This window comes from Typopeltis vanoorti, chromosome 1 (genome assembly GCF_054136105.1).
Source record: "Typopeltis vanoorti isolate ZY-2024b chromosome 1, IOZ_Tvanoo_1.0, whole genome shotgun sequence".
NCBI classification, from domain to species: Eukaryota; Metazoa; Arthropoda; class Arachnida; order Uropygi; family Thelyphonidae; genus Typopeltis; species Typopeltis vanoorti.
This window is the reverse complement of record NC_143549.1, coordinates 68,908,972-68,934,305: the sequence shown is the minus strand read 5'-3', so window position 1 is coordinate 68,934,305 and position 25,334 is coordinate 68,908,972. Positions and strand designations below refer to the sequence as shown.

The 25,334-nt window shown below is 35.0% G+C and overlaps 1 protein-coding gene across 1 annotated transcript in view; it reads right to left on the bottom strand.

The window, feature by feature from the left end:
• The window catches only part of LOC150110067 (copine-8-like), a 301,155-nt gene that overhangs the window by 6,237 nt on the left and 269,584 nt on the right, over positions 1 to 25,334 (bottom strand). The window contains exon 15 of the mRNA XM_090406591.1: positions 2,243 to 2,403. Within this exon, the coding sequence (XP_090262717.1) occupies positions 2,243 to 2,403 (161 nt within the window). The remainder of the gene's footprint in view (positions 1 to 2,242; positions 2,404 to 25,334) is intronic.

The window sequence follows — 25,334 nt, the reverse complement described above, 5'->3', positions numbered from 1 at the left end:
GAAATGATACCCTATTTTTGAGGCCTGTAATGGTGGGGAGAGGCACATAGATACCTGTCAGTGTGTGTTGGTTTTTGAAAGAAGAGACTTTTAATTTACCAGATTTCTTAGTTACTCTTAGATCTAAAAGTGGAGGTGAATCATAATATTCTAACTCACAGTAAATTGTATCTTAGGATGTTAGTTACTGTTCGAGGAAAATGAAAAGTGAAGTTTCTCCATAGCTCCAGATTAAGAATATGCCATCGATACACCTTTTCCACAATTTACATTTGGGATGGTATTCTTCCAGAACCTTTCTTTCAAATGATTCACCAAAACATGAGAAAGTGGACTGTCCATAGCTAATCCTGAGTTCTGTTTACATGTGAAATCATTGTACTTGAAGCATCTAGAGGAGATACAATGTTTAAGGAGTGCTTTAAACATTGTTCTAGAAAATATATTCTAGAACAGAATATATTCTAGAAATATATTTTTGTATGAAGAGCTCCTTGGTTGGGACATTAGTAAACATACTGACTACATCAAATCTGGCTAAAATGTCCTATTCATGAAAAACAATGTTGATGATAGTGGAGACAAAAGTACTCAAAGTTTTAATGAAGGATGGTGTTTTCCTGTCATGCTTTTTAGCAGTTTAGCCAGATTTAGCAGGAAGATATGTAGGAGAATATATGCCTTCAATTACTGAATGGAGAGGTATGACTTTCATGTGAATTTTAGAAGTCCATATAGGGGCATGGGTATTATTGTGATTCAGTAGTATGTGTTCAAAGAGTTTTTGTTAACAAAAATTGAACATGCTACTTCTCTCTTAACTCTACAAGAGACTTCATAAGCTTGGTTTAAATCAGCACTTGCAACAAATGTTGCAAAATTTCCAACCAACAGTCTTACATCCCTAGAACAGGGAAGATGCTCTAAAAGTTTAAAAAACAATATTGATATAGTAATCCTACCAGCAGTATTAAAGCACTGTCTGATTGTGTTGGTGTACTTTTCTGTGTCAAGAATGATAGTAACATTGCCATTGCTTTCATCTGCTGGCAGGATTAGCATTTCAAGATTGTTTTTTAAACTTTTAGAAGCAGCTTGCCTGTTCTAGGGGGTATATGATTGTCAGTTAGAAATTTTGCTACATTTATTGCAAGTACTGATTTAAACCAAGCTTATGAAGTCTCTTGTAGAGTTAATACAGAAGTAGCATGCTCAATTTTTGTTAATAAAAACTCTTTGAACACTTTTTTTTTTTTTTTTTTTTTTGGACAGACTGCACAGTTAAGGACTTTGCTAAGAATAACCTGCACTGCTGTAGACAAAACATATTTTGACATTGATATATACATATATATATATATATATTTTTTTTTTTATATGAAAAGCTGATTTATGAGGATTTAACATGCAAATATTTTCAGTTATTAAGCTATTAAACTCTTTCTAATCAGTTTGGTTTTATTCCACTCAATAAATTCTGTTTGCTTGTGTGTTGATAATGGAAGTAACATTCTGTCATAAAATTAGATCTAGTCTGTTTTCGAGCTCATTGACTAGGTACTGCTTTCTGTCTTCTAGTATACCAAGGCAATGTTTTGTATTGGTGATGTGTTCATTAAGTAGCACTGTTTTTGTTTTGTTATAAATTCTTCATGCTCTGAGTGTGTTTCTCTTTAAAATTGATGAATTTAGAAATGACACCAGAAATTTTAATTCATGTAGCAAAATTAATCTGTTGACACCTCTTGTAATCTTCTGAAATGATTTATGTAGTTCTCTAACATTTCTGTATGTAGCCTTGCCATGAAGGTGTAGAATAGTTCCATGTAAACTTTGCAGCACATGGATAAACATATCAAGCAGTAAACTGGAACTGCATATAAATAATTACTTTATTCAAAAACACAGCACTTTACTCTTCATCTTACTCACATAAGACCTCCTCAGGTGTAGAAAATGTATATGTGTGTATGTTGTTATAAAGAAAAATTATGCAGCTTTTGCCATTTCCAGAGTATTCAATTAGGTTAGCTTAAATATGATAAGGAATAACAACACTACAATCGTTCTTTTGCTGATTTGCAGGTGGCCAACACCCTCATGCTTCATATGGAATGACACTTCATCTTTGAAATTCACAAATATGCTAGAATACTTAAATTGTTACAGTTTGTTATTAGTTGTATAATTAAGTATAAAAGGAATTATGAAAATAAAATGGTATCAATAATTAGTTATTTACCAGAAAAGTCAGCATTTCCAACTCCCACGATGATGACTGAAATTGGAAGACCTGATGCTTGAACAATAGACTGTTTAGTCTGTGGCATATCACTAATAACTCCATCCGTGATGATAAGGAGGACAAAATAGTGGGACCCATCTTGATAAGAATTGGCAAATCTGAAAGACAGCGTACAGTCAATCCCACTTATCTGTGATAGAGGTAAAGATTTAAAGAAATAAAAAACAGTCAGTTCAAAATAAATTGATAGCTGCAAAAACACATCTGCCATTATTATTTTCCACAACACATCAAAACAAAAACCAATAGCTGCTAATACTAATAAAAATATTTGAAAAGAAATATTAAAAATAAAAAATGAGAGAGAAGGAGAGGTAGAAGAACTGCACAGAGTTGATATAATTGGTGATACTGAAATAAAGTCCAAAACAGGTAAAATGTAACTATAAATGAATCATTCAAGAAATAACGAAGAGGGAGGAGAAAGAGGAGGAGTACAATGAGGAGTATACAACTAGCTGTGCCTTATAGTCCTGTTGAAGGGTAAGAAATGGATATTTTCAACAGTATGGTAATTGAATCCTGGATTATTTGAAGTATGTTAGAAACATTTTGAGATTATGCATTTCTTGAGAAGTATTCTCAAGGAGTGTACAGGATACCATGACAGAAATGTATCATTATCATCGTCATATTCCTGACATGTACCCTCAAGGGGGTGTACAGGATATGATAGTACTACATGAAAAATTTACATCATTACTAACTTCCTATCTACGATTTTCCTCTAAATCAGTCTGTTACTTGTCAAGGCTCCAACATTATCATTATCAAATGTTATATTTCTATCATCTAAGGCACATTGTACCGTATCAATCCACCTATATCTTGGTCTTTCTCTGGGTCGTTTTCCTGCCGACCTGGCAGAGAACACTTGTTTTGCTAATCTTTCCTCGCCCATTCTGTTTAAGTGACCATACCACCTGAGATTAGCTCTGCATCCAGGAATGCATGCCGACAATGTCAAGTTCTTTCCTAATATCCTCGTTTTTAATATGATATTGCCATTGATGCCATCTGTTCATGCCTCTAATCTTTCTCGGGACTCTTATATCTGCGGTCTCTAGTCTTTGGTCAAGTGTTTTACTTCTGACCCAGCTCTCAGATCGATAAGTTAAAACTGATTTGAACACTGTCTTGTATACAGCTAATTTAGTTCCGACTAATTTCTCTGTTATTCCATATGATTTTATTCAATTGACTTCCTACCATACCAGCTTTGTTGATTCTGTTGTCTATTTCCATATTTAATTCATCGTCTTCAGTAAAAATCGTGCCTAAGTGGCTGAAATGTTTTACTTGTTCCACCGGTTCCCCATTCACAACACAATTGACATTTTCAACAATTCTACCTATTTTCATTGTCTTTGTCTTTTTAATGCTGACCTTCATACCATATCTATTACAAGAGTTACTCAATTTAGTCAGGGACTCTTGCAAACTTGTAGCGGATTTATTTAGAAGTATAACATCGTCTGCATAAAGCAAAGAGCTGACATTAACATCTCCAATTCTGATATCATGTTTAATACCACTTTCCTTTCCTTCATAATGTGATCCATATAGCTAATGAATAACAGAGGGGATAATGTACATCCTTGTCTCACACCAGATTTAACATTAAACCATCTTCCTGTACTTCCTTCAACTCTAACTGCCAACTTACAACTCAAACACAGACTAAGTATTTTTATATAATGCCCCATTGACACCATGTAAATGTAGCATATTGAATAGCTTCCCTCTTGGCACTTTGTCATATGCCTTTTCCAGATCGACAAAACTTAAATACAGATCTTTGTTATATTCCCATGCTTTCTCAACTATTTGTCGTAAAGTGAAGATCTGATCCTGACAGCCTCTATTTGGCCTGAATCCAGTTTGTTCTTCACCAAGCTTTTCTTCCACAATTCTTCTCAACCATTTCTCTAGTATGCTTGCATAGATCTTGCCAGCACTCAGTAGGGAAATAACTCTGTAATTCTCACATTCAATTTTATTTCCATTTTTATATATGGGTACTATTAGAGCTCTATTCCAATCATTGGGAATTTGTCCCTCTGTCCAGGCTTTCCGAACTATGCAGTGCAGCTACTGTAAGACTTTTATACCACCATACTTCAGCATTTCTGGTCGAATATCATCTACTCCTGCTGCCTTTCCACATTTCAAGCCTTTGATGGCTTTTTCTACCTCAAGTATGGACATGTATACCTGACTGTATGCCTGTTGAGTGTTTTTTTACCACTGTGCTATCACTGCTTGTTTCATTTGGCAATTTTTCGAAGTAATAACTCCATACTTCAAGGATATCTTTTTCTCCTGTTTTCATGTATCCTTTATCATCTCTAACTCCTTTTACCCACTCTTTCTTCCATTTCTAAGCTTCTTCAACAATCTCCAGAATATTTTGATATTTTCTTGATATTTATTTTCTATGTTATTGCCAAAGTCCTCCCATGACTTTTGTTTAGCTAGTTTTACACGGTATTTAGCTTTCTTACATTTGTCTCTGTATACTCTAAGAGCACAAGCTGACTTATTTGCCTGGAACTTCTGATATGCTTTCTTCTTTTCCTTCACTGCCTCTTTAACTTCCTGTGTTCACCATGGAGTTCTCATTTTTTTATCCTTGCAGACAACCTCACCACATGCCTCCCTGGCTGAATCAATCAGGGTTTTCTTTAAGGCTTGCCACTGAATCTCCAAGGTTTGGTTCCTGTTCTCAAACTCTTTCATTTTTTTTCTTCAATAATCTTTGTGTATTTTAGTCTACAGTTCACAATTGAGAGCTGCTCAACTTTTATTCGCTTTAAAACTTTCTTATATGTTATTCTTTTCAATATGAAATTCAATTTTATCCTGCTGAAGACTAAATAGTATTTGCTTCCAGTTTCAAATCCTCTGTACACTCTGGTGTCCTGCACCAGGGAGAAAACATCACTATCAACAATAACATAGTCAATGAGACTTTTCTTATTCCTTGCCTCTTCTATCCATGTGAATTTGTGCACATTTTTATGTTGGAACATGGTGTTAGTAATAACCAGTCCATGTCCTGAGCAGAAATCCAACAGGTATTTGCCATTATTATTGGCTTTGCTCTTTTCTCCAAATTTTCCCAAAATATTTTTATATGTCAGACAATCATTTCCTACTCTGCTATTTAGATCCCCAACAAGTACTAACGTTTCCTTTTTCATTGTGTCAGTAGCTTTCTCTAGAGCTTCAAAAGATTTCTCCACTTCTACCTTAATAAAGCCTTCTGGAGGACCATAGGCACAAATAAGTCTCATTGTCCAATTCCCAATTCTGACATTTGACAAAATTGGTGTAGATCAGTGCTTCCCAAACTTCTGGATGTCAGGGCCCCCTTTGCAAAAATTAAAATATTTCACGCCCACCCCCCCTCCAAAAAATCGTAATAGAGTTATATATTATTATAATAATTTATTGTATTTATATTCAATACAAAACATACACAGCGAATATTGTAAAAATCAAATGCACATATTACATTTTTTGCCTCTTACCGTTTGGTAAGAGGCAAAAAGTTAGGTTCTGAAGACGATGTGGGCTGTTCTGGTAAAATATGAAATTATTCATTTTTTTTAGTCTGTTTCTGCTTCTTCTGATTGTTCGCGGGAATTTTTTTTTTATTTTTTATCAGCCACTTATCCATTTCAGGGTTAAATTTTTTAACGTAGAATAGATCAAATAATATCACCACTTACCGATACTGGTACACCACAGACTGATAACATGAAATTAGTGAATATTACCTGAATAAGGGAATCCCCGAATGACCGGGAACATTTTTCTCTTTTGTGACTTTTCTCCCTTTACGGTAATTAAGCCTACCGCGAATCTCTTAAAACGTGCATATGATTGGTGCGGTATTAACAAAAGATCGCGCAACCGAAAGATAAAAGCATAGCTGACAATTGAGTTGAAATGCTAACTCTCTTCAACCGAATTCCATATGTAAAACTGCCATAACATTGATTATATATATATATATATATATATATATATATATATATTACTTAGTTTTAACACTTTTACGAATTTTAACACGTTCGGTTGAATTTTATTGCTGCCTTGGGTTGAACTCGCACACATCTAATTAATAACAATAGTTTTTAGTTAGATACCGTGTTTGCCCATGCAACATATGGTTTTGTTTCAGTCTATACAGCATAGTTTCTGTATGAGGGGACATGTGATTCATTAATTAGTGTGTTTTTATCCCAGTTGTCTCTAATTGCACTATTTGTTGAGAAATATATTACACAGACTACTCATACCTTATTCACTGGCATAATAAAAGTACTTGTTTTTATTGCCTCTGCAGTATAGTGGCTATTAGGGAGGGCGTGTTGTTTACCACTGCAAGCGAGTTACTATCTCCCCACATAAACTTGTTTAAGCTTTTTTTCATGTGTGAAGTATATGCGAAACTTTTATTGGTAGCAGAAAAGTAGCTCGTATGACAGTGATAATAAAAAACGAGTTTTGATATGTATATAAAGTCAATATCAACAGTCCCTGATTACGAATGCGTGATGGACAGGAAGATTTGGAGCTTCCATGGAGACCATTCGAAGTAAATTCAATTAACCACTGCTTTGAAATGAAACATGAATAAGCAATATTTACTAATATTCATTAAGCGCTGAAATACGCAGGAAGCAAAGTTTGTGAACCAACACCAATGTGTGAATTTTTCCATTAAAATATAAAAAATAACAAAAAAGAAATAATAAAAGTTAAATACGTTTCTTTTAAAATAAAAAAATCTACTTAGTCTTAAAACATTTTAAATTTGTTTTCATTATTTCACGGCCCCCCTCAACAAAACCTACGGCCCCCAAGGGGGCCGCGGCCCACAGTTTGGGAAGCGCTGGTGTAGATGATTATGATGACGGTAGGTGCAGTTTGTTGTCATTGGTGGATTGATTGGTGGAGGTGGAGCATTGTAGACTGGGTGCCCTCCCTTGATGAGTCTTTGGATCATGGAGGTGTCATGTAATAATATATATATATATATATAAAAATATATATATATATATGTAGAAAGTATTTTACCTTGGGTATAATATATGTTAAAGATACCAAGCTATTTTAAACCTGGTTTTACTCCATTTCCCAAGTAAGCAAACAGACAAGTAAGTCAAGTTTGCGCCTGCAAGTATTGCAAGTCTAGGTGATCCCACATGTAGTGCAAGACTAAGGCAACTCATGGTAAAAGGTGGATAAGCTCTGATCACTATTCTTAATAGTTCCCCTAAATGCAAAGCACATCTCCTGGAGGAGATGTATGATGCTATGTATTAAAAGCAAGGGGCCACTACCCGGACCGGTTTCGACTTTTATTGAGGTCTCATCAGTGGGAACCAGGCTAGAAATACCAAGATTTTAGTAATACAGAGTTTATAAGTATTTTACCAAAACATAAGGTGTTTTAAGGTTAAAACACCTTATGGTAACTTGTTCTGGTAAAATACTTATAAGCTCTGTATTACTAAAATCTTTGTATTTCTACTATTTCTACTTTAAGCTCCCACTGATGAGACCTCAATAAAGGTCGAAACCGGTCTGGGTAGTGGCCCCCTTGCCTTTAATACATAGCATCAAACATCTCCGCCAGGAGATGTGCTTTGCATTAAGGGGAAATATTAAGAATAGTGATCAGAGCTTATCCACCTTTTACCATGAGATGCCTTGGCCTTGCACTACGTGTGGGATCACCTAGACTTGCAATATTTGCAGGCACAAACTTGACTTACTTGTCTATTTGCTTACTTGGGAAATGGAGTAAAACCAGGTTTAAAATAGCTTGGTATCTTTAACATATATATATATACATATACATACACACAGATACATATTGTACAAAATTAAGTGGATATTGAACACCACATTATTTCTTAGCAGAATAAGAAACTCAAAGATAGGAAATCTAATCTAAGAGTTTTATGCCGAATATAGAAAACAATATAAAGATCGGCGAGTCCAAGCGTAAGCCAACACCTGGTAGTGCAAGGCTAATGCGACTCATAGTAAAGGTGGAGTAAGTTCTGATTACTGTTCTTAGTATTTTTCCATAATGTAAATCACAGCTCCTAGGAGATTTATTACATAAATCTCCTAGGAGCTGTGTTTTACTTTATGAGAGAGGTCACTACCCAGACCGGTTTCGACCTGTTTTGTGGTCTCATCAGTGAGTAGGTAGACCTAGATGTAATACTAAAGTTTCAATGGTCAGAACTGATATATCTTTACTGTACGAGTTGCCAAAAAAGGTGCACAAATACAATTACTGAAATAAGAACCAACACGCTTCACTTCGGCAAAGTAAAATTATTCAAAATTAAGTGGATATTGAATACCACATCATTTCTTAGCTGAATAAGAAACTCAAATATAGGAAATCTAATCTAAGAGTTTCATGCTGAATATAGAAAACTATATAAAGATTGGTGAATCCAAGCTTAAGCCAACACCTGGTAGTGCAATGCTAGGGTGACTCGTAGTAAAGATGGAGTAAGCTCCGATCACTGTTCTTAGTATTTTCCCATAATGTAAAACACAGCTCCTAGGAGATGTATTACTGTTCTACATTATGAGAGCGGTCACTACTCAGACCAGTTTTGACCTGTTGGCTCTTATTTCAGTAATTGTATTTGTGCACCCTTTTTGGCAACTCGTACAGTAAAGATATATAAGTTCTTACCATTGGAACCTTAGTATTACATCTAGGTCTACCTACTCACTGATGAGACCTCAAAAAAGGTCGAAACCAGTCTGAGTAGTGACCTCTCTCATAATGTAGAACAGTAATACATCTCCTAAGAGCTGTGTTTTACATTATGGGAAAATACAGGGTAGCATAAAATAACTTTCCCTCTTTGGAGACATCTGTAGCTAAAACCAATAAACAGAATGAGACCAAATTTTATATTGAGACTTTTGAAGGCATGAGGAGATGATTTCTGCGAAAAAAAGATTTAGTACCAAAAGTCGCCAATAGGGGAAATTTTGGTGCTGGCAGAGCTGAAAACAAGCAGATAATTACATTAAAGGCAGACAAAATGGAATAACAACATTTCGATGGTGTAAGCAACAGCCGCATCACTCATTCCAGTTGGATATGTGGCGTGTTACAATGATAATAATAATAATTAAATTAAAACAACTTGTGAGAGACAGAAATTAATGTAATGATTGAACTCACAGGAAATGTTTTATTCATCAAAATCAGGGTTCCTTGGACCACATACACGATTTTCAATGTGCTGACCTTTAACATCTGTTGACTGCTGACCAGTAACATCTTGTAAAAACTCGATGTCACGAAAATAATAAAAACTCTCGTGCATCGATTTTTACGGTAGGAACACACCTTAAAAACCTTGTATAAAGTATATCTATGTTTCTTATGTTCAAATTTTGTATAAACACCAAAATAAGTCCAAAGGGAATAGACTTGCTCATTGTTTAAAGGAAAAAGTACGATGTTGAAACCAAAAGTAATATCTATGAGTGGGCAGTTTCTTTTGAAAAGTATTTACTAGTTCTGTAGCAGGTGACCTTCAAGGTCAGTATTGAAAAGGCACGGCGTGCATCAATCGGAAAGTCCCGTAGGCCAAAGCCAGATTAAGGACGTCTAAGGAGAAGAATAGATTTGTCGGCGATTGTTCAAGAACTGCCAATCTCGTGATGTTGTCCGGGGTTCTCGTAACTACGTGCAAGATATGTACGGGAACATTTGGGGTCCAATAACCTTCAAAAAAAAGTGCAGGGGCAATGAGAGATATAAGGCTCGGAGTTTTGTTAAGAAGGGTTTCCTATTTTTTTCATCTTGCCTGATCTACCCACGAGAAGTCGAGGAGGAGAGGTGCCGTAAGTCCGGAGGGGAAAGACGGAGTCCGTCCACCTGAGGCAGTTTTCTAGTGTGAAGCCAAGGATAATCTGGAGGTCAATCTAAGGAGAAATCTTGCTGTGTGAATCCAAGCCTTACCGCTCCATTCGAGTACATGCATGCCCACCGTCATACGTAGTTTCCTCGCCAGTCAAATTCCAGATGCTGGAAGAACCTATCCAGTATCCCACTAGCTGAAGCGACTCCTCATCAGTGCCCTGAAACTCTTGTAAAGGAAGGGAAAGAAGTAAAAATCCGGAAAAGAGAAGAGACCCCTGAAGCACTGGAAGAAAATAATAAACAAGGAGGGAAGAAGTATGCAAGACAGTCAGAGATCCACGTGAGTCTGTAATGTTCATTTTCTTTATGTGTGTGATTTTAGATAATTCCCCTAAAGAACTGCTGAACTGATTAGTATAAAGAAAGTAGAAATTTTTCTTATGTGCATGAGTCACCCATAGATCTGTGCTAAACCATAAACAAGCCAAATGTGAGTGTAGTAAATTTCCTTAAGATGAAATTGGGTTAATTTGAAATTCTTTTAATCTTTGTATGTGCTGAATTAATTTCTTGTTGAAATGTTTAACTTAAAACGGATGAAAGTATGTCAGCATAATTGCCAATCATATAACTAAGTCTTTAAAGTTAAGAGTGAGAGCTTAGGAGTTATATGATGTGTGTGTGTAGTGCATGCTAGAAGATTAATTATGGTTGCTATGCGCACCTAAATAGTTCCTTGTTATGTATGAAGAATTTTTAGTAATTGTGAAGTGAATGTACTAAATTGAATTTGACTGAGAATATATATATGAAAGGTGCTTGAATACTTGTTTAAGAATAAGGATTTCTTTTGTGAATGAAGCTTTAATTACTTGCACTGTATATAATTCTTTGACCTGTTATTAAATGATTTTTTTTTTAATACAATGTTTCTGGCTCAGTTTAATCTTTTGCAATGCACTGATCCTAAATAAAATCGGACCTGTAAGGTGGGAACCCAGAAGTTATTAATGAGTTAAGAAGCTTAATAGAAAATTTTTGGCTATGACTGCAAACTGTGGCTAAGTTATGATATGAGTAAATTCTTTGTTCAGCGAGGGTATTAATGCTTTCTTGTGTCATAAAGGGAACTTCTGAGGTGCAGTCAAAATATTCAAATAAATATCTAGAGATCCCAGACATGGGGAGGAATACTTAATGTAGAACAAAGATAGAATTAGAGATTGATATAAGCATAGTGATAAAAGTGATCTACAAAGTATTACAACAAACGACGACCAAAAAAAAAAAAAAAAATACTACAGTCTGTTACTGTCTCTTCTTGCACTGCTTTCCGTCCTCAGCCAGGTCTAACTCCTAGTGATCCAGTTTCTTCAAACTTCTTAATCATAGCTCTCAGTGCTACAGCTGACATAGAACCTGTATGCAGGTTATGAAGCCTTCTAAATGCCCGAAAGCCGTTACAGCATTGCACTGTTTAAGGTAAAACAATTTAACAAGTAAAGCATGCTGAGGCAAGGTAGGATGCATATTGAGCACAATTTGCCAGTCATTCGAATAACTGCCTGGACATTCCCATTCCTTTTTTAAGAAATTGGTGGCGCTGCTGTCAGCACAGTAAAATTTGCATAATCCTTTTTACCTCGCATTTACTGCAAATATTTGACTGCTTTCGGCTCTGCCAGTGCCAAAATTTCCTCTATCAGTGACTTTTGGTACTAAATCTTTTTTTACATGGAAATCATCTCCCCATGCCTTCAAAAGTCTCAACATAAAATTTGGTTTCATTCCATTTATTGGATTTAGCTACAGATGCCTCCAAAGAGGGAAAGTTATTTTACCACCCTGTACTAAGAACAGTGATCAGAGCTTACTCCACCTTTACTACGAGTCACCCTAGCATTGCACTACTAGGTGTTGACTTACACTTGGACTCGCCGATCTTTATATAGTTTTCTATATTCAGCATGAAACTCTTAGATTAGATTTCCTATCTTTGAGTTTCTTATTCGGCTGGCTCTTATTTCAGTAATTGTATTTGTGCACCTTTTTTGGCAACTCGTACAGTAAAGATATATCAGTTCTGACCATTGAAACCTTAGTATTGCATCTAGGTCTACCTACTCACTGATGAGACCTCAAAAAAGGTCGAAACCGGTCTGGGTAGTGACTTCTCTCATAATGTAGAACAGTAATACATCTCCTAGGAGCTGTGTTTTACATTATGGGAAAATACTAAGAACAGTGATCGGAGCTTACTCCACCTTTACTATGAGTTGTTGCCCTAGCATTGCACTACCAAGTTGGCTTACACTTGGACTCGCCGATCTTTGTATGGTTTTGTATATTCGGCATGAAACTCTTAGATTAGATTTCCTATCTTTGAGTTTCTTATTCGGCTAAGAAATAACGTGGTATTCAAATCCACTTAATTTTGAATAATTTTACTTTGCCGAAGTGAAACATGTTGCCTCTTATTTCAGTAATAATATTGTACTTTGAAACTAGGATTATTAGTGAAAGCTCATTCATTATTTCCCAGAATTTGGAAATTTTTAGAGTGTCATTCCAATTAAGACTGGGTTGATTCCAAAGAGTTTCATAGCATCCTTTGAAGAGTCTCTCAAATTTGAAAGAACCTGCATGAAGGATTTTTGTTTTGTTCCATAATATCCTGTTGTTAATAAACATTCTGTGTTTTGCAAGACCAGATTTCTCAGGCTGGAAGAAATGAACGAATTTCATATGTTTACAGTACGATCAGTCTGGCCAAAACAGGAGAGACTGAATGAACAAAGAACCCTGCTGATCCAAGCACAGAGGTTTGTCTTCTTTTGTGGAAGGCAGAATTGAGGAAATCTTGTTATTACTTTGAAGACTGCCTAAAATCAAAATTTTTTAGGACTTTTGAAATGCATTCAAAGAAGCTTTTTATTTAAGAAATGGAAATTCTCTTATCTCATGATAAGAGAATTTCCTGGATGGAGAATTTCCATGAAAAGAGATTTCCCAAGATGCATCATATGTTTGATGAACAATATTCCTCCTAACTCATGTTGTTGTTTTTTGATAGCTTATAATTCTTATCTGAGTGGTGAGTCTTGACTAGGGCAATGTTTTGTGATGGGTGGTGCAACGAGTCCTAAAATATGTGTCTTCTAGTGAATGTAGGCTTCTTATAGACTAAAAAGCAGAGAATGCTATCCACTTCTCTCTTTACCATATAATCCAAGAAAGGAAGGACTGTTTTCCTTTTCTAATATACATTTAATTCTGGGAAAAAAGTTGATTTTATCTAAGAAACTGTTAATTGCCCATTAGTGTGTGGCCAAACAGTCCATCACTGAATACCAAGAGAATCCTCATTCCTTATTCTCTTGGTATTCAGTGATGGACTGTTTGGCCATAAAAGTTATCTTGAAACACATTGCAAAAGTCCTAAAAAATTTGAATTTCACACAGCTTTCGAACCAGATTTCCTCAATTCTTCCTTCCACAAAAGACAAACTTCAATGATTGGCTAACTTGGGAGTATCTAATTCCTTATTACTGCAATCCCCTCCTCTTTTGGCCAGACTGGTCATAAGGTAGACATCCAATGAACAGAACATATGAAATACATCTGTTTCATTCAGGCTGAGAAATCTGGTTTTGCGAAATATGTAATGTCTATTAGCCACAGGATCCTATGGAACAATACAAGAATTCATCACACAAGTTCTTTCAAATTCAAGAAACTCTTCAAAGAATGTTTAACATGTATATTTAACCTATAAAATTTAGAGAACATATTGCCAAAAATTGTGAGAACACAATGAATTCCGGCAATGATGCAGAGGACACTAACTTGTAGAAGTAAGGAGATTCTGCTTCCAATGCTGGAGAAGGTCTAGAAGTGATTGACCTAAATAGTTTCTGATCTCTAGAATGTTGAATATGAAGGAAGGTTAAGACAACACACTTTGCAGAGTCTAGTGGAGTGGAGATGGGTGATATGATAGAGACGTATAAATTGGCAACATGCTGTTATAGGATTAACAATGAAGAGGTTTTTCATAAAATTGTGGGAGATTTGGGGGGGGGGGGGGAACAAGAGGTCATCCCTGGAAGCTGTATAAGGAGGGTGTGAACAAAAAAGTGAGAAGCAGGTTTTTTTCCATGGAGAATTGTGAATGATTGGAATGAATTGCCTGAGAGCACGGTGTCTGCATAAGTCTGTGACCCCATAGCGGTCTTAGGATATAACTTTTTTTAGACAATGACAAGGTTTATTATCATACAGAGTATTTACATATATATATATATATATATATATATATATACAGGGTGTTCGGGATAAATTTGACATATTTATAATTAATTATATTTTTCCGTAAGTTACATGTATTAACACACACTTCTCTTCATTTAAAAGTTTGGACCCTTCTTCATTCATATACAAGATGTCAGAAAGGATGGATAGCTGGAACCCACCTGAATCATGGAAGAGAATAACTTGTATCATGATGATTCGTGCCCGCCATCAAAATAAGGATATTACGACTGCTGCCCAATGCTCCCTGAATACAGTAAAAACAATCAGGCATGAACTAGAGACTTGCAATGGTGACTACGAGGATGTAGCAAGAAGAAAGATCCCTAGCAGACGATCTGATTGCATTCGTACAGCAGAATTCCTCGCAAATCTGCAGGAACAGGTGTTGAAGAACCCTGGCATTGGAATTCGGGCTTTGTTCGTGGAGTTGCTAACTGTAGTCAAGCCCTGGATAACAAGGGTAGCCAATGGTAGGCCGTATGTATGGCAGCAGGATTCGGCCCCTTGCCACACCTCTGGGAAAAGTCAAAAATGGTTGTCTGAAAATTTCTATGACTTCACCAGTCCAAATGTTTGGCCTCCAAACTCCCCAGACCTTAACCCCATGGATTATTTTGTATGGGGCGCAGTTGAAAAAGACACCAATCGCACTTCCAGTAATACAAAAGCCCAGTTAATGGATAAAATTAAAACAGTTTTTGCGGCCCTTCCCAGGGAGACTGTAGCATCAGCTTGTTCGAGGTTCCGAAGCAGAATTGAAGCTGTGATCGATGCTAATGGTGGTTATTTTGAGTAAATCTTGTTGATAGTATTGTAATTAACTCTGCCTGTAATGTTTTTTTGTCAATTCATTAAATTTAATAGATACAAAGAAGATTTTCTTTTTCCTTACGAAACTGTCAAATTTATCCCGAACACCCTGTACGAGACATTTTCTGTACAGTACAAAATGCAGAGTGCATAATTCTTTATAAATATACATTTTTTTAAGCTACCTAAATATTTATCCATCGTGTTTACATTTGGATAAAGGATAAATGTTTACATATGGATTGGTATGAATGTGCATTCAATTCACTATACAATGCAATAATACAACACGCAGTTAAATAGTAATAATAATAATGGAATGATTTTATGTTAATATACATAATTTTTCTGCATTTTGTCTTTCAATATAAAAAATTCAGTATACAAGTTACTCATTACATTCTTTTTGATATACTTGTTTGTTTGTTTTGGAGGCATTTCTCCTTTCTTCCTTGAAGGCTATATAATGCAATAATAATAAGTAGAATGTTACGATGGTCTTCAGAATCAACCTAATCTTAATTAGAATGACAGCCTAAAAATTTCCAAATTCTGGGAAATAGTGACTGAACTCTCACCAATAATCCTAATTTCAAAGTGCAATATGCACGAGGGGAGGGGCTGAAAAGTTCTAATAAACACCTAGAACAAAAATGACTAATTTGTGCAACAAGGGAAAGACTTTTTTCTCAGAGGATTGCAAATGATGTAGCAGTATTGTAACAAGTGTATAATGCTTCATGGGGAATATGTAGAATAGTGTGTAAGTTACATGGTTCTATCTCAATTCTTTCATGGTGATTATCACAACTTTTCAACACACCCTCGACATATCTGTGATGCCCACAAATATATTATATATATATATTAGCATTAAATTAAGATATTTGTGTCTAGAAATTTCATAGTCATATATAAGAAAAATGATTATTCACATGCATGAATGTGGGAATATCTGCATATGTTTGTATATATATTTTTATTAAAATTATATTAAAAATCACACACACACACACACACACACAGAGAGAGAGAGAGAGAGAGAGACAGACAGACCCAGGTTCATCATGTTCAATCATTTTTCTTATGTATCACTATGAAATTCCTAGACACAAATACCTTAATTGAATGCTAGTGGTAAATTTAAACTCGATAATTTTATTTAAATATCTGTCTTATACCATACACCTTACACCACATATATAACATTGCTCTCCTTTGCCTTTTTGGCTATGCAGCTTGTTGTATGTTTCACTGTGATATGCTGAGATACACATCATGACAAAGTGAGTTATATTAAATTCTTTATTTCATTACATAATTTAATGTGTATTATAGTCAGTTAATTAAATAATAAGAAGAGCAGCTTAGAACGTGTGAATACTACCATCAAGTAACATAAAAATGGACATAAATTTACATGGATCAGGAGAAAAACCTGATTCTATTACTGTAGATAGTATAATATTATCTTCAAAGTTTAGGTGGAAGATAAGGATTTGATATAAGAAATTATCATCATTCATTTCTCAAAGATATAAATGAGAAAAACTGAAAAGAACATATCCAAAAAGTTTTCATAAAGTCAAAGATGAATTCTTTTAGATGTAAAATGTATACATAGGAAGTGGATTGAAAGCTTTAAAACATTACTTCACATATGCTTTGTTTGGTAATGTTTTAAAGCTTTCAATCCAGAATGAAAAAACGTAACAAGATTCTTTTATAGTGACATCATTTATGATCACAATAAATCAAAACAAGAGAGCAATTTTTGGCATATGCATGCAAGAGATAAAGTGAAACAGGAGAATGGTATTGAAGATACAAAACTGTTTGGCAATGGAAACAGTAGCAGTGTGAGATGAAGAGAGAATGGGAATGCAAGAGGAAGAGGGAAATGGGAGGAGCCTGGGTGGATAGGGAGACATGGCATAAGAAGAGTGGATGTTGAATGTGGCAGTGAATGTGTGTGTGTGTGTGTGTGTGTGTGTGTGTGTGTGTGTGTGTGTGGGAGTGGGGGGTGAGACTGAGCAGATATATGTGGTGATAAAGGTGATTGGGCAGGTGTGGTTGGGCAATCACAAAGAACAAGTGGCTTGAATTACTGTTTGTTTACAAATGCCAGAAGTATCAGAAATAAGAGAGATGAAACAGTTTCACTGATTGAGTTTATTTGTCCCAAAATCATTAGAATAAGTGAAACATGGTTGAACGAAGATGATATTTTAATGGGAATAGAAATGGAAGGATACAATATTTTTTGGATAGAAAGGACAAGAGGGGAGGGGGGGGGTTTCTGCTGATGACAACACAGGGGAATTATGTTCACATAAGGTAGGTATGAAAGAGAGGAAATAGTGGCGATGGTAATGAGGCAGTATGGTATATCGTGAAGGCTGACAGAAAGACATATTTAATTGGATGTTGCTATAGGCCAGAGAATGTGGAGGATGGTGATTAAGAAATGTATAAACAACTTGGATTAGTGAACAAAGGAAGGATAATTATTATGGGTGATAATTATGGCAGCAGATTGGAATAAAGGGATACGATTTGGATATAAGGAAAATTAATTTCTCGAGTTCTTGAGAGATGGCTATCTCAGGAAGCACATAAAGTAGGGCACACAAGGATCAAGAGTTTTAGATCTGATCATTTCATCCGAGGATGCAATTGTGAGTGGGGTTTCACACTTTCCTCCAGTTGGCGAGAGTGATCATGAAGTGATCACTTGGGTTGTGGCTAGTCATATGCAGACTTCTGTGAGGAAAAAATATATGTAGAATTATAAGAATGGTGATTATGACAAATTTATGACACAGCGCGGAGCTATGGCATGGAATGAGGAGTGGAGCAGTAAGGAAATAAATGCTGCTTGGGAACTGACGAAGAAATACATAACAGCATCAATGTATGAATGTATTCTGCCAAATGCCAAAAGGCTGAATAAGGTAGGTGTAAAAATGGATGAATGTGGAGAGCTTAAGCATGAAATCTGGAAGAAGAAGTACTTTGGACACAGTACAGGATGAATAATGGTAATAATCAGTTACATGAAGAGTATAAGAACAAGCCAGGAGAGTGACTCAGTTAATAAGGGAAAACAAAAGTGCAGTATAAGCAGAAATAGGCAATCTCTGTCTAATTAGCAAATCACATATCTAAAAAACTTTCTAAAGAAAAACTGTAGCGAGTGTTTAGATGTGTGGCAAGTAGAAGGAAGAATGATCATGGTGAGATGATTTTAGTGGATGAAAATGGTAGAATGGTAACTGCTGCAAAAGACATTGTTGAAGTATTCAGTGATCAAATTATAAGGGTGTGTTTCATCCTCATCAGGGTGGAAACATGAGGAACTTAAGTGTAGAGGACATAGGAGAGAATGGCTTAATTGTGAGGGAGCAGGAGGTATTTGAGGAAATAAGGTGATATGGAATTGCTGACATATCACTACAAATCTTAAGGAAATGTTCCAGTGAATTGAAAGGCATTGACATGCCTGTTTAATAAGAGTCTTGCAACAGCACGTGTTTCAAGGGAGTGGAAGGAAAGTAAAATTGTTCCACTGCATGAAGGTGGTGATAATTTTCAAATTATAAGCCGATCTGTATATCTGGAGTTATGATGAGAAGTATGATGCAGAAATGGGTTGATATAACAGTATTCTCTGTGGTTATTAGTATGGGTTTGTTAAAAGGAGATCAGGTTTTACTAACTTATGTACTATAATAGGTGACAAATACCTTGAACACGGGAGATGAATATACAGTGGTGTACTTGGATTTTGCAAAAGATTTTGACAGACTGCCACACAACAAGCTGTAAAAAAATTGAAACAGATGGGATTGGATAGCAGACCTCTGAGTTGGATCAGTGACTAGCTGCTAGCGATTTATTAGATAGTTGTATATGGGGATGCAGTATCCTAAAAAGAGGAAGGTCACTAGTGATGTACAGCAGGGGTTAGTTTGGGGACCACTATTGTTCAATTTGTATGTTAATGATAGTGGAATGGGTTTAACTAGTGATATGCAGCTGTTTGCAGAAGATGCAAAATTGGGGAGAGCAATACAGAGTCAAGCAGATGTTATGGTCTTACAGGAGGACTTGAATAGATTGCAAGAATAGGCAGGTGAGTGGAACTATCAGTTCAATGTTGCAAAGTGAAAGGTTTTGAGATTTTGATAAGTAGGAATGGGATGAAAAGTATACACTTGGTGGGGAAACTTTAAAGGAAATAGAGGAGATGAGAAAGAGCTATTAGTCCACCTGTCCAATTTCAGGTGGACAATGACCTGAAATTCAGAGGCCACATTGCACAAGTTGTGAAGATGTCACATTGGATAATGGCAATGATGTGGAGGACACTGAAATACAGAAATAAAGTTATGATGCCATTGTATAAGATCAGGTCTCATATAGATTATTATGCACAAATGTTGTAGCTGGGTTTTTGTGGTGACGATATGTTGGAAAGGTCTAAAAAGATTCGCAAAGGTGGTCGGTGGTCTTTTGGAATGTGGAGTATAAGGATAGGAGAATGTAAGAGGGTTGTTTGAAAAGTCTGGTAAATTTCCAAATAGACGGCAACATAATTTGTTCATTCATACCAGTGTCGGTACGTATCATCCTTTTCATGACCCCTGGCAAAATTTTAGTCATGTGCGATGCGTAATTCTAGTTTGGCAAACGTTTAAAATGACCATGTTCGCATTTTTCATAAAAATGGAGAAAAACGAGTTTTGTGCAGTGATAAAACACTTTTATTTGAAGAAATGGATGGCTGTGCTGAGTTATGAAACCCAAAAATTTGAGGCCAAGGCCCTACATGAGGCTGCAGTGCCAAATAAGAAGACGGATTGCTGCACAGATAAAAGCCAAGTTAGATACCGTTCATGGGGACTCTGCACTAGCATTAAAGACTATTTATTTTTGGATAAATGAGTTTAAACATGGTCATAAGTCCATTGAAGATGAAGTGCACTCCAGACGCCCAACTGAGGTCACTATGAAGTAAATGATTGACAAAATCCATGGTATCGTTATGGAAGACTGGCGAGTGAAAGGGTGTGAGATTGCTGAGACTGTAGGCATCTCAACTGAACGGGTGTATAATAATCCTGCACGAAAAATTGTGCACGATGGGTGCCAAATTGTTGACTGTCGATCAAAAATGCATGCAAAAAGACATTTCAACGCACTGTTTGACCATGTTTAATCACAATTCGCAGGATTTTTTGCATCGATTTGCGACTTTAGATGAAACTTGAATCGACCACTATGGACCTGAGTCCAAGCAGCAGTCAAAACAGTGGGAAATGCCTGGTGAAAGAGCGAAGGCCATTTTGTCAGCTGGGAAGGTGATGGCCACTATTTTTTGGGATTCCCAAGGAATTATCATGATAGACTATTTGGAAAAGGGTAAGACAATAACAGGAGTCTATTATGCATCATTGTTGGACGGTTTAAAAGAAGAACTGAAGAAAAAGCAGCCAAGATTGGAGTACAAGAAAGTTCTCTTTTATCAAGACAATGCACCGTCCACACATCAGCTACTGCAATGGCAAAATTGCATGAATTGACGTTCGAATTGGTTCCACATCCACTCTATTCTCCTGACTTGGCCGCATGTAATAACTGCTTCTTGTTCCCAAATTTAAAAATCTGGCTTGGTGGGAAAAAATTTTCTTCGAATGAGGATGTCATCAAGGCTGTCAATGACTATTTTGCACAATTTGACAAATCCTACTTTTTAGATAGGATGAAAAAACTTGAAACTCGCTGGACCAAATGTGTAGATCTCGATGGAGTCTGTTTAGAAATAAAGGTGATTTTTTCCAAAAAAAATGTGTTTAACTTACTTTTTTACCAAACTTTTCAAACAACCCTATTAAGTTCCAAAGCCTCATGAATAGGAAAAGAGTAAGGGGGGGGGGGTATGAATGAGATATATAAGCTCGTCAGGGGTTGTTATTATCAGGTTGACATGGAAGAGATTTTTTCATAGAATGAAAGAGGTGGGGGTAGAACAGGAGGCTGTTGCTGGTAACTGTATAAAGGGGATGTGAGCCAGTGGCGGATTTAGGCACAGGCGGAGGAGGCAGCCGCCTCGGGCTCTGCAAAGGCTAAGGAGCCCTGGCATGCACTATATATATATATATATATATATATATATATACATATATATATATTTTTTTTTTAGTAAAAATTTGAAACACTAATATTCCATTTTGTTTCAATTTTGTCTTAATTCAACAGTACAGACAGTAGTGTTGTTTAATTGTAACTATATAATAAAATAAATTCTATTTTCATTTTTGTTTTCCAAATCAACTGCTTCAAATAAAGGCGGTATAAACGGTTAAGGAACCAATGAAATTCTTGTAACCTTCAGTATCTGTTATCCTTTGTTGTGATTCGGTTGTTGTAATTGTAATTATAAAATAATTGTTTTGAATATATATGCATATTTAATATTTTAGCCATGAACGAACGTACTTGTCTGGGGCAGAAAAAAGAAAACGATGAAAGGAAAAAGAAAATTATCGCTCTCTCAAAAAAACTCCTTGGAGGTTTTTTTTGACTTCATCTTCATCTAAATTTCAGAACAACGAAGATCGTCAACCAACACGTGATGAACGAGATGAAAAAGAAGAAAATAGTCTAAAAAATGATAACATAATAGAAAATGCTGAATGAAATGAAGAAAATTTTGCGAAGCAAGAAGAAGGTGCCAAATATGACAAAACAACCGGACAATGCTGAACTTGAATGAAATGTGCAAGACACAGAGGAAAATGCCAAAGAAGAAAAAGAACGAGATGCTGATGCAGATCAACATAAACAACCAGACTCCAATAATTTTCCAAAAGATATCACTTTATGGCCATGCAAAATATCGAGGAAAATGGTAATTACTTTATAAATAATAAACCATGCAATATCGGAGAAATAACATCTTTAAAAGTTGAATATAATGACAGAAATCAGACATACTACAGAAATATTTCAAGTGTTCATTTTTACTGTGAAAAAGCAAATTCACAAAAGAATATCGAGAATGGCTTATTTTTTCAGAAAGTAGCCAAATGATTTACTGCTATGTTTGCAAACTTTTTACATGTTCTATTACTAAATTTAGTACAGGATACAATGATTGGAAAAATCATAAAGGCGCATTGAACGAACATGAATGCTCTAAAGAACATATTTCCTCAATGTTGATTTTAAAAAAAAGATTGTCGATAACTGGACGTATTGATTCTCATTTGATTAATATTGAACAAAAATATTGGTGAGATGTTTTAAAAAGAATTGTAGCCACAGTAAAGTTGTTAGCAAGTTTGGGTTTAGGATTTCAGGGGCACAGAGAAGATGAAAGTTTTGGTGGTGTTAAGAAAAGAGGAAATTTTATAACTTGTATAGCATATTTATCACAGTTTGATGAGTTTACTAAAAATCATTTAACAAGATATGATAATATTGGAAGCAGGAAGGTTAATTACTTATCTCATATGATATGTGATGAATTTATTGCTTTAATGGGGACTAAAGTAAAGGAGAAATTAATTTTGGAAGTTAGAGAAGCTCTGTATTATTCGTTGATTGTCAATTACACACCCGATGTGAGCCATATAGACCAGTTAACTTTTATATTGAGATATGTAAATAGTAAAGGGGATGTGTTGGAACAGTTTTTTGGTTTTCTGCAATTAAATAACCATTACGCAAAAAATTTAGAGGAACTAGTTTTTAACAATTTCAATGCTCTATCTTTAGATATAAAAAATTGTCGTGGCCAAACATATGACAATGCGGCAAATATGGCTGGAAAATATAATGGTCTACAAGCAAGAATTAAGATGTTGAACGAATCAGCAATTTTCATTTCATGTTCCACTCACACACTTAACATTATTGGAAACTGCTGCAGAAGCTTGTTCAAAGCTGTTTATTATTTCGATTTCGTACAGAACGTATATAATTTTTTTTCTGGAAAAAATTATATTAATCTGATTAATCAAATGAGAATCAATACGTCCAGTTATTGACAATCTTTTTTTTAAAATCAACATTGAGGAAATATGTTCTTTAGAGCATTTGTGTTCATTCAATGCACCTTTATGATTTTTCCAATCATTGTATCCTGTACTAAATTTAGTAATAGAACGTGTAAAAAGTTTGCAAACATAGCAGTAAATCATTTTGAATCGGCAAATATGGCTGGAAAATATAATGGTCTACAAGCAAGAATTAAGATGTTGAATGAATCAGCAATTTTCATTTCATGTTCCACTCACACACTTAACATTATTGGAAAGTGCTGCAAAAGCTTGTTCAAAGCTGTTTATTATTTCGATTTCGTACAGAACGTATATAATTTTTTTTCTAAATCTACGCAACGATGGAATTTACTTAGAGACAGTTTTGCCGATACAAATTCCAAATATATTAAAAGAATCAGCGACACAAGATGGTCATCACGAGCTGATGCTGTATCTATTTTGCAATTAAATTATAAACATATTAAAACTATTTTTATTAAAATAGGCGAAAATGAACTTGAAAAACCAGATAATAGATTGCATGCCAAAACATTGTCAAAATATTTCGATAAATATGAAATTTCAGTGTTAAAAATATTATAGGATAGATTACTGTAAAGAATAAATAACACAAGTCTTTCGCTTCAAGAAGTTCAAACACATTTGTTGCAACGTGTAAAATTTAAAATCTTTGCATAATTTTATAATGGATACAAACTGATTTTGAAACCATAGAACGACAAGCAAATCTATTAACTGATGAAACAAATTATGAAATAAACCAGATAAAGAAACAAAAATGACATTCTGATGAATTAAATACAGCATCAAATAACATGAATGAGACAATTCTAACAGGTTGGAAATTGTTCATCGTAGAAACTCATAATACGATTCGTGATAGATTGAGTACCGAAATTTCCACCAAAATTAATATGTATTCTAATGTGTTAAGTCATTTTCAATTATTTTTTGATCACGATATGAGTAAAGACGACATAAATGATTGCATTGCTAAATTGGGAAATATATATAAGAAATGATATTGAAATTAACTATTTCAATGATGAAGTACATCATTTCTTAAAATAAATAAAAGAAGAAAAAAATCACGTCCATTTCAAATGTACAAAACAATCATTAACGGATTGCAATCAACTTTTCCAAATGTAAAAACAATACTAAAAAATTTTTTAACAATGCCTATTTGTAATGCTTCTGCAGAAAGATCTTTTTCCGTCCTTAAGCGTGTCAAGAATTATTTAAGAAATTCATTGGGGCAAGATCGATTATAAAATTTGTCACTGATGTTTATTGAAAATTCTGTATTACAAGAATTAGAATTTGATTTATTAATTGACAAATTTGCTGCTGTAAAAAGTAGAAAAGTGCCAGTATAATTTCATACAATACTTATGTACAAAATACAGACTGTACCTGAATGTGACTGTACCTAATATTATCGGATTGTTCCTATAATATGTAATATACAATTAAAGTTACCTACCTATTTTCATATTTATATGTATACAAAACATTTTATAATTTTTGTTGTGAAGTAATTATTGTTATGTATGTATGTATGCATTGTGCAATTATACATAAAATATTAAAAAAAAATTAAAATGAATTGTTTGTAACTTAATAATTTAAAGGGCCCTGAAAATCACAAATGACTCGGGGCCCCTTAATGCCTAAATCCGCCACTGGTGTGAGCAGAGGAGTGAGAAGTAAGTTCTTTGCATAGAGAGTGGTTGGTAAGTGGAATGCATTGACTGAGTGTATTGTGAATTGTGGATGAGTATTGTGTGCAATAGTGTGTAACTTCCATGATGAGTTTCTGACTCCATGGAGGTCAGTTAATAATAATACATCATGTTGACATAATTTTTGTTTTTACTTAATTTTGCCATTATAATGATTCAAATGAAT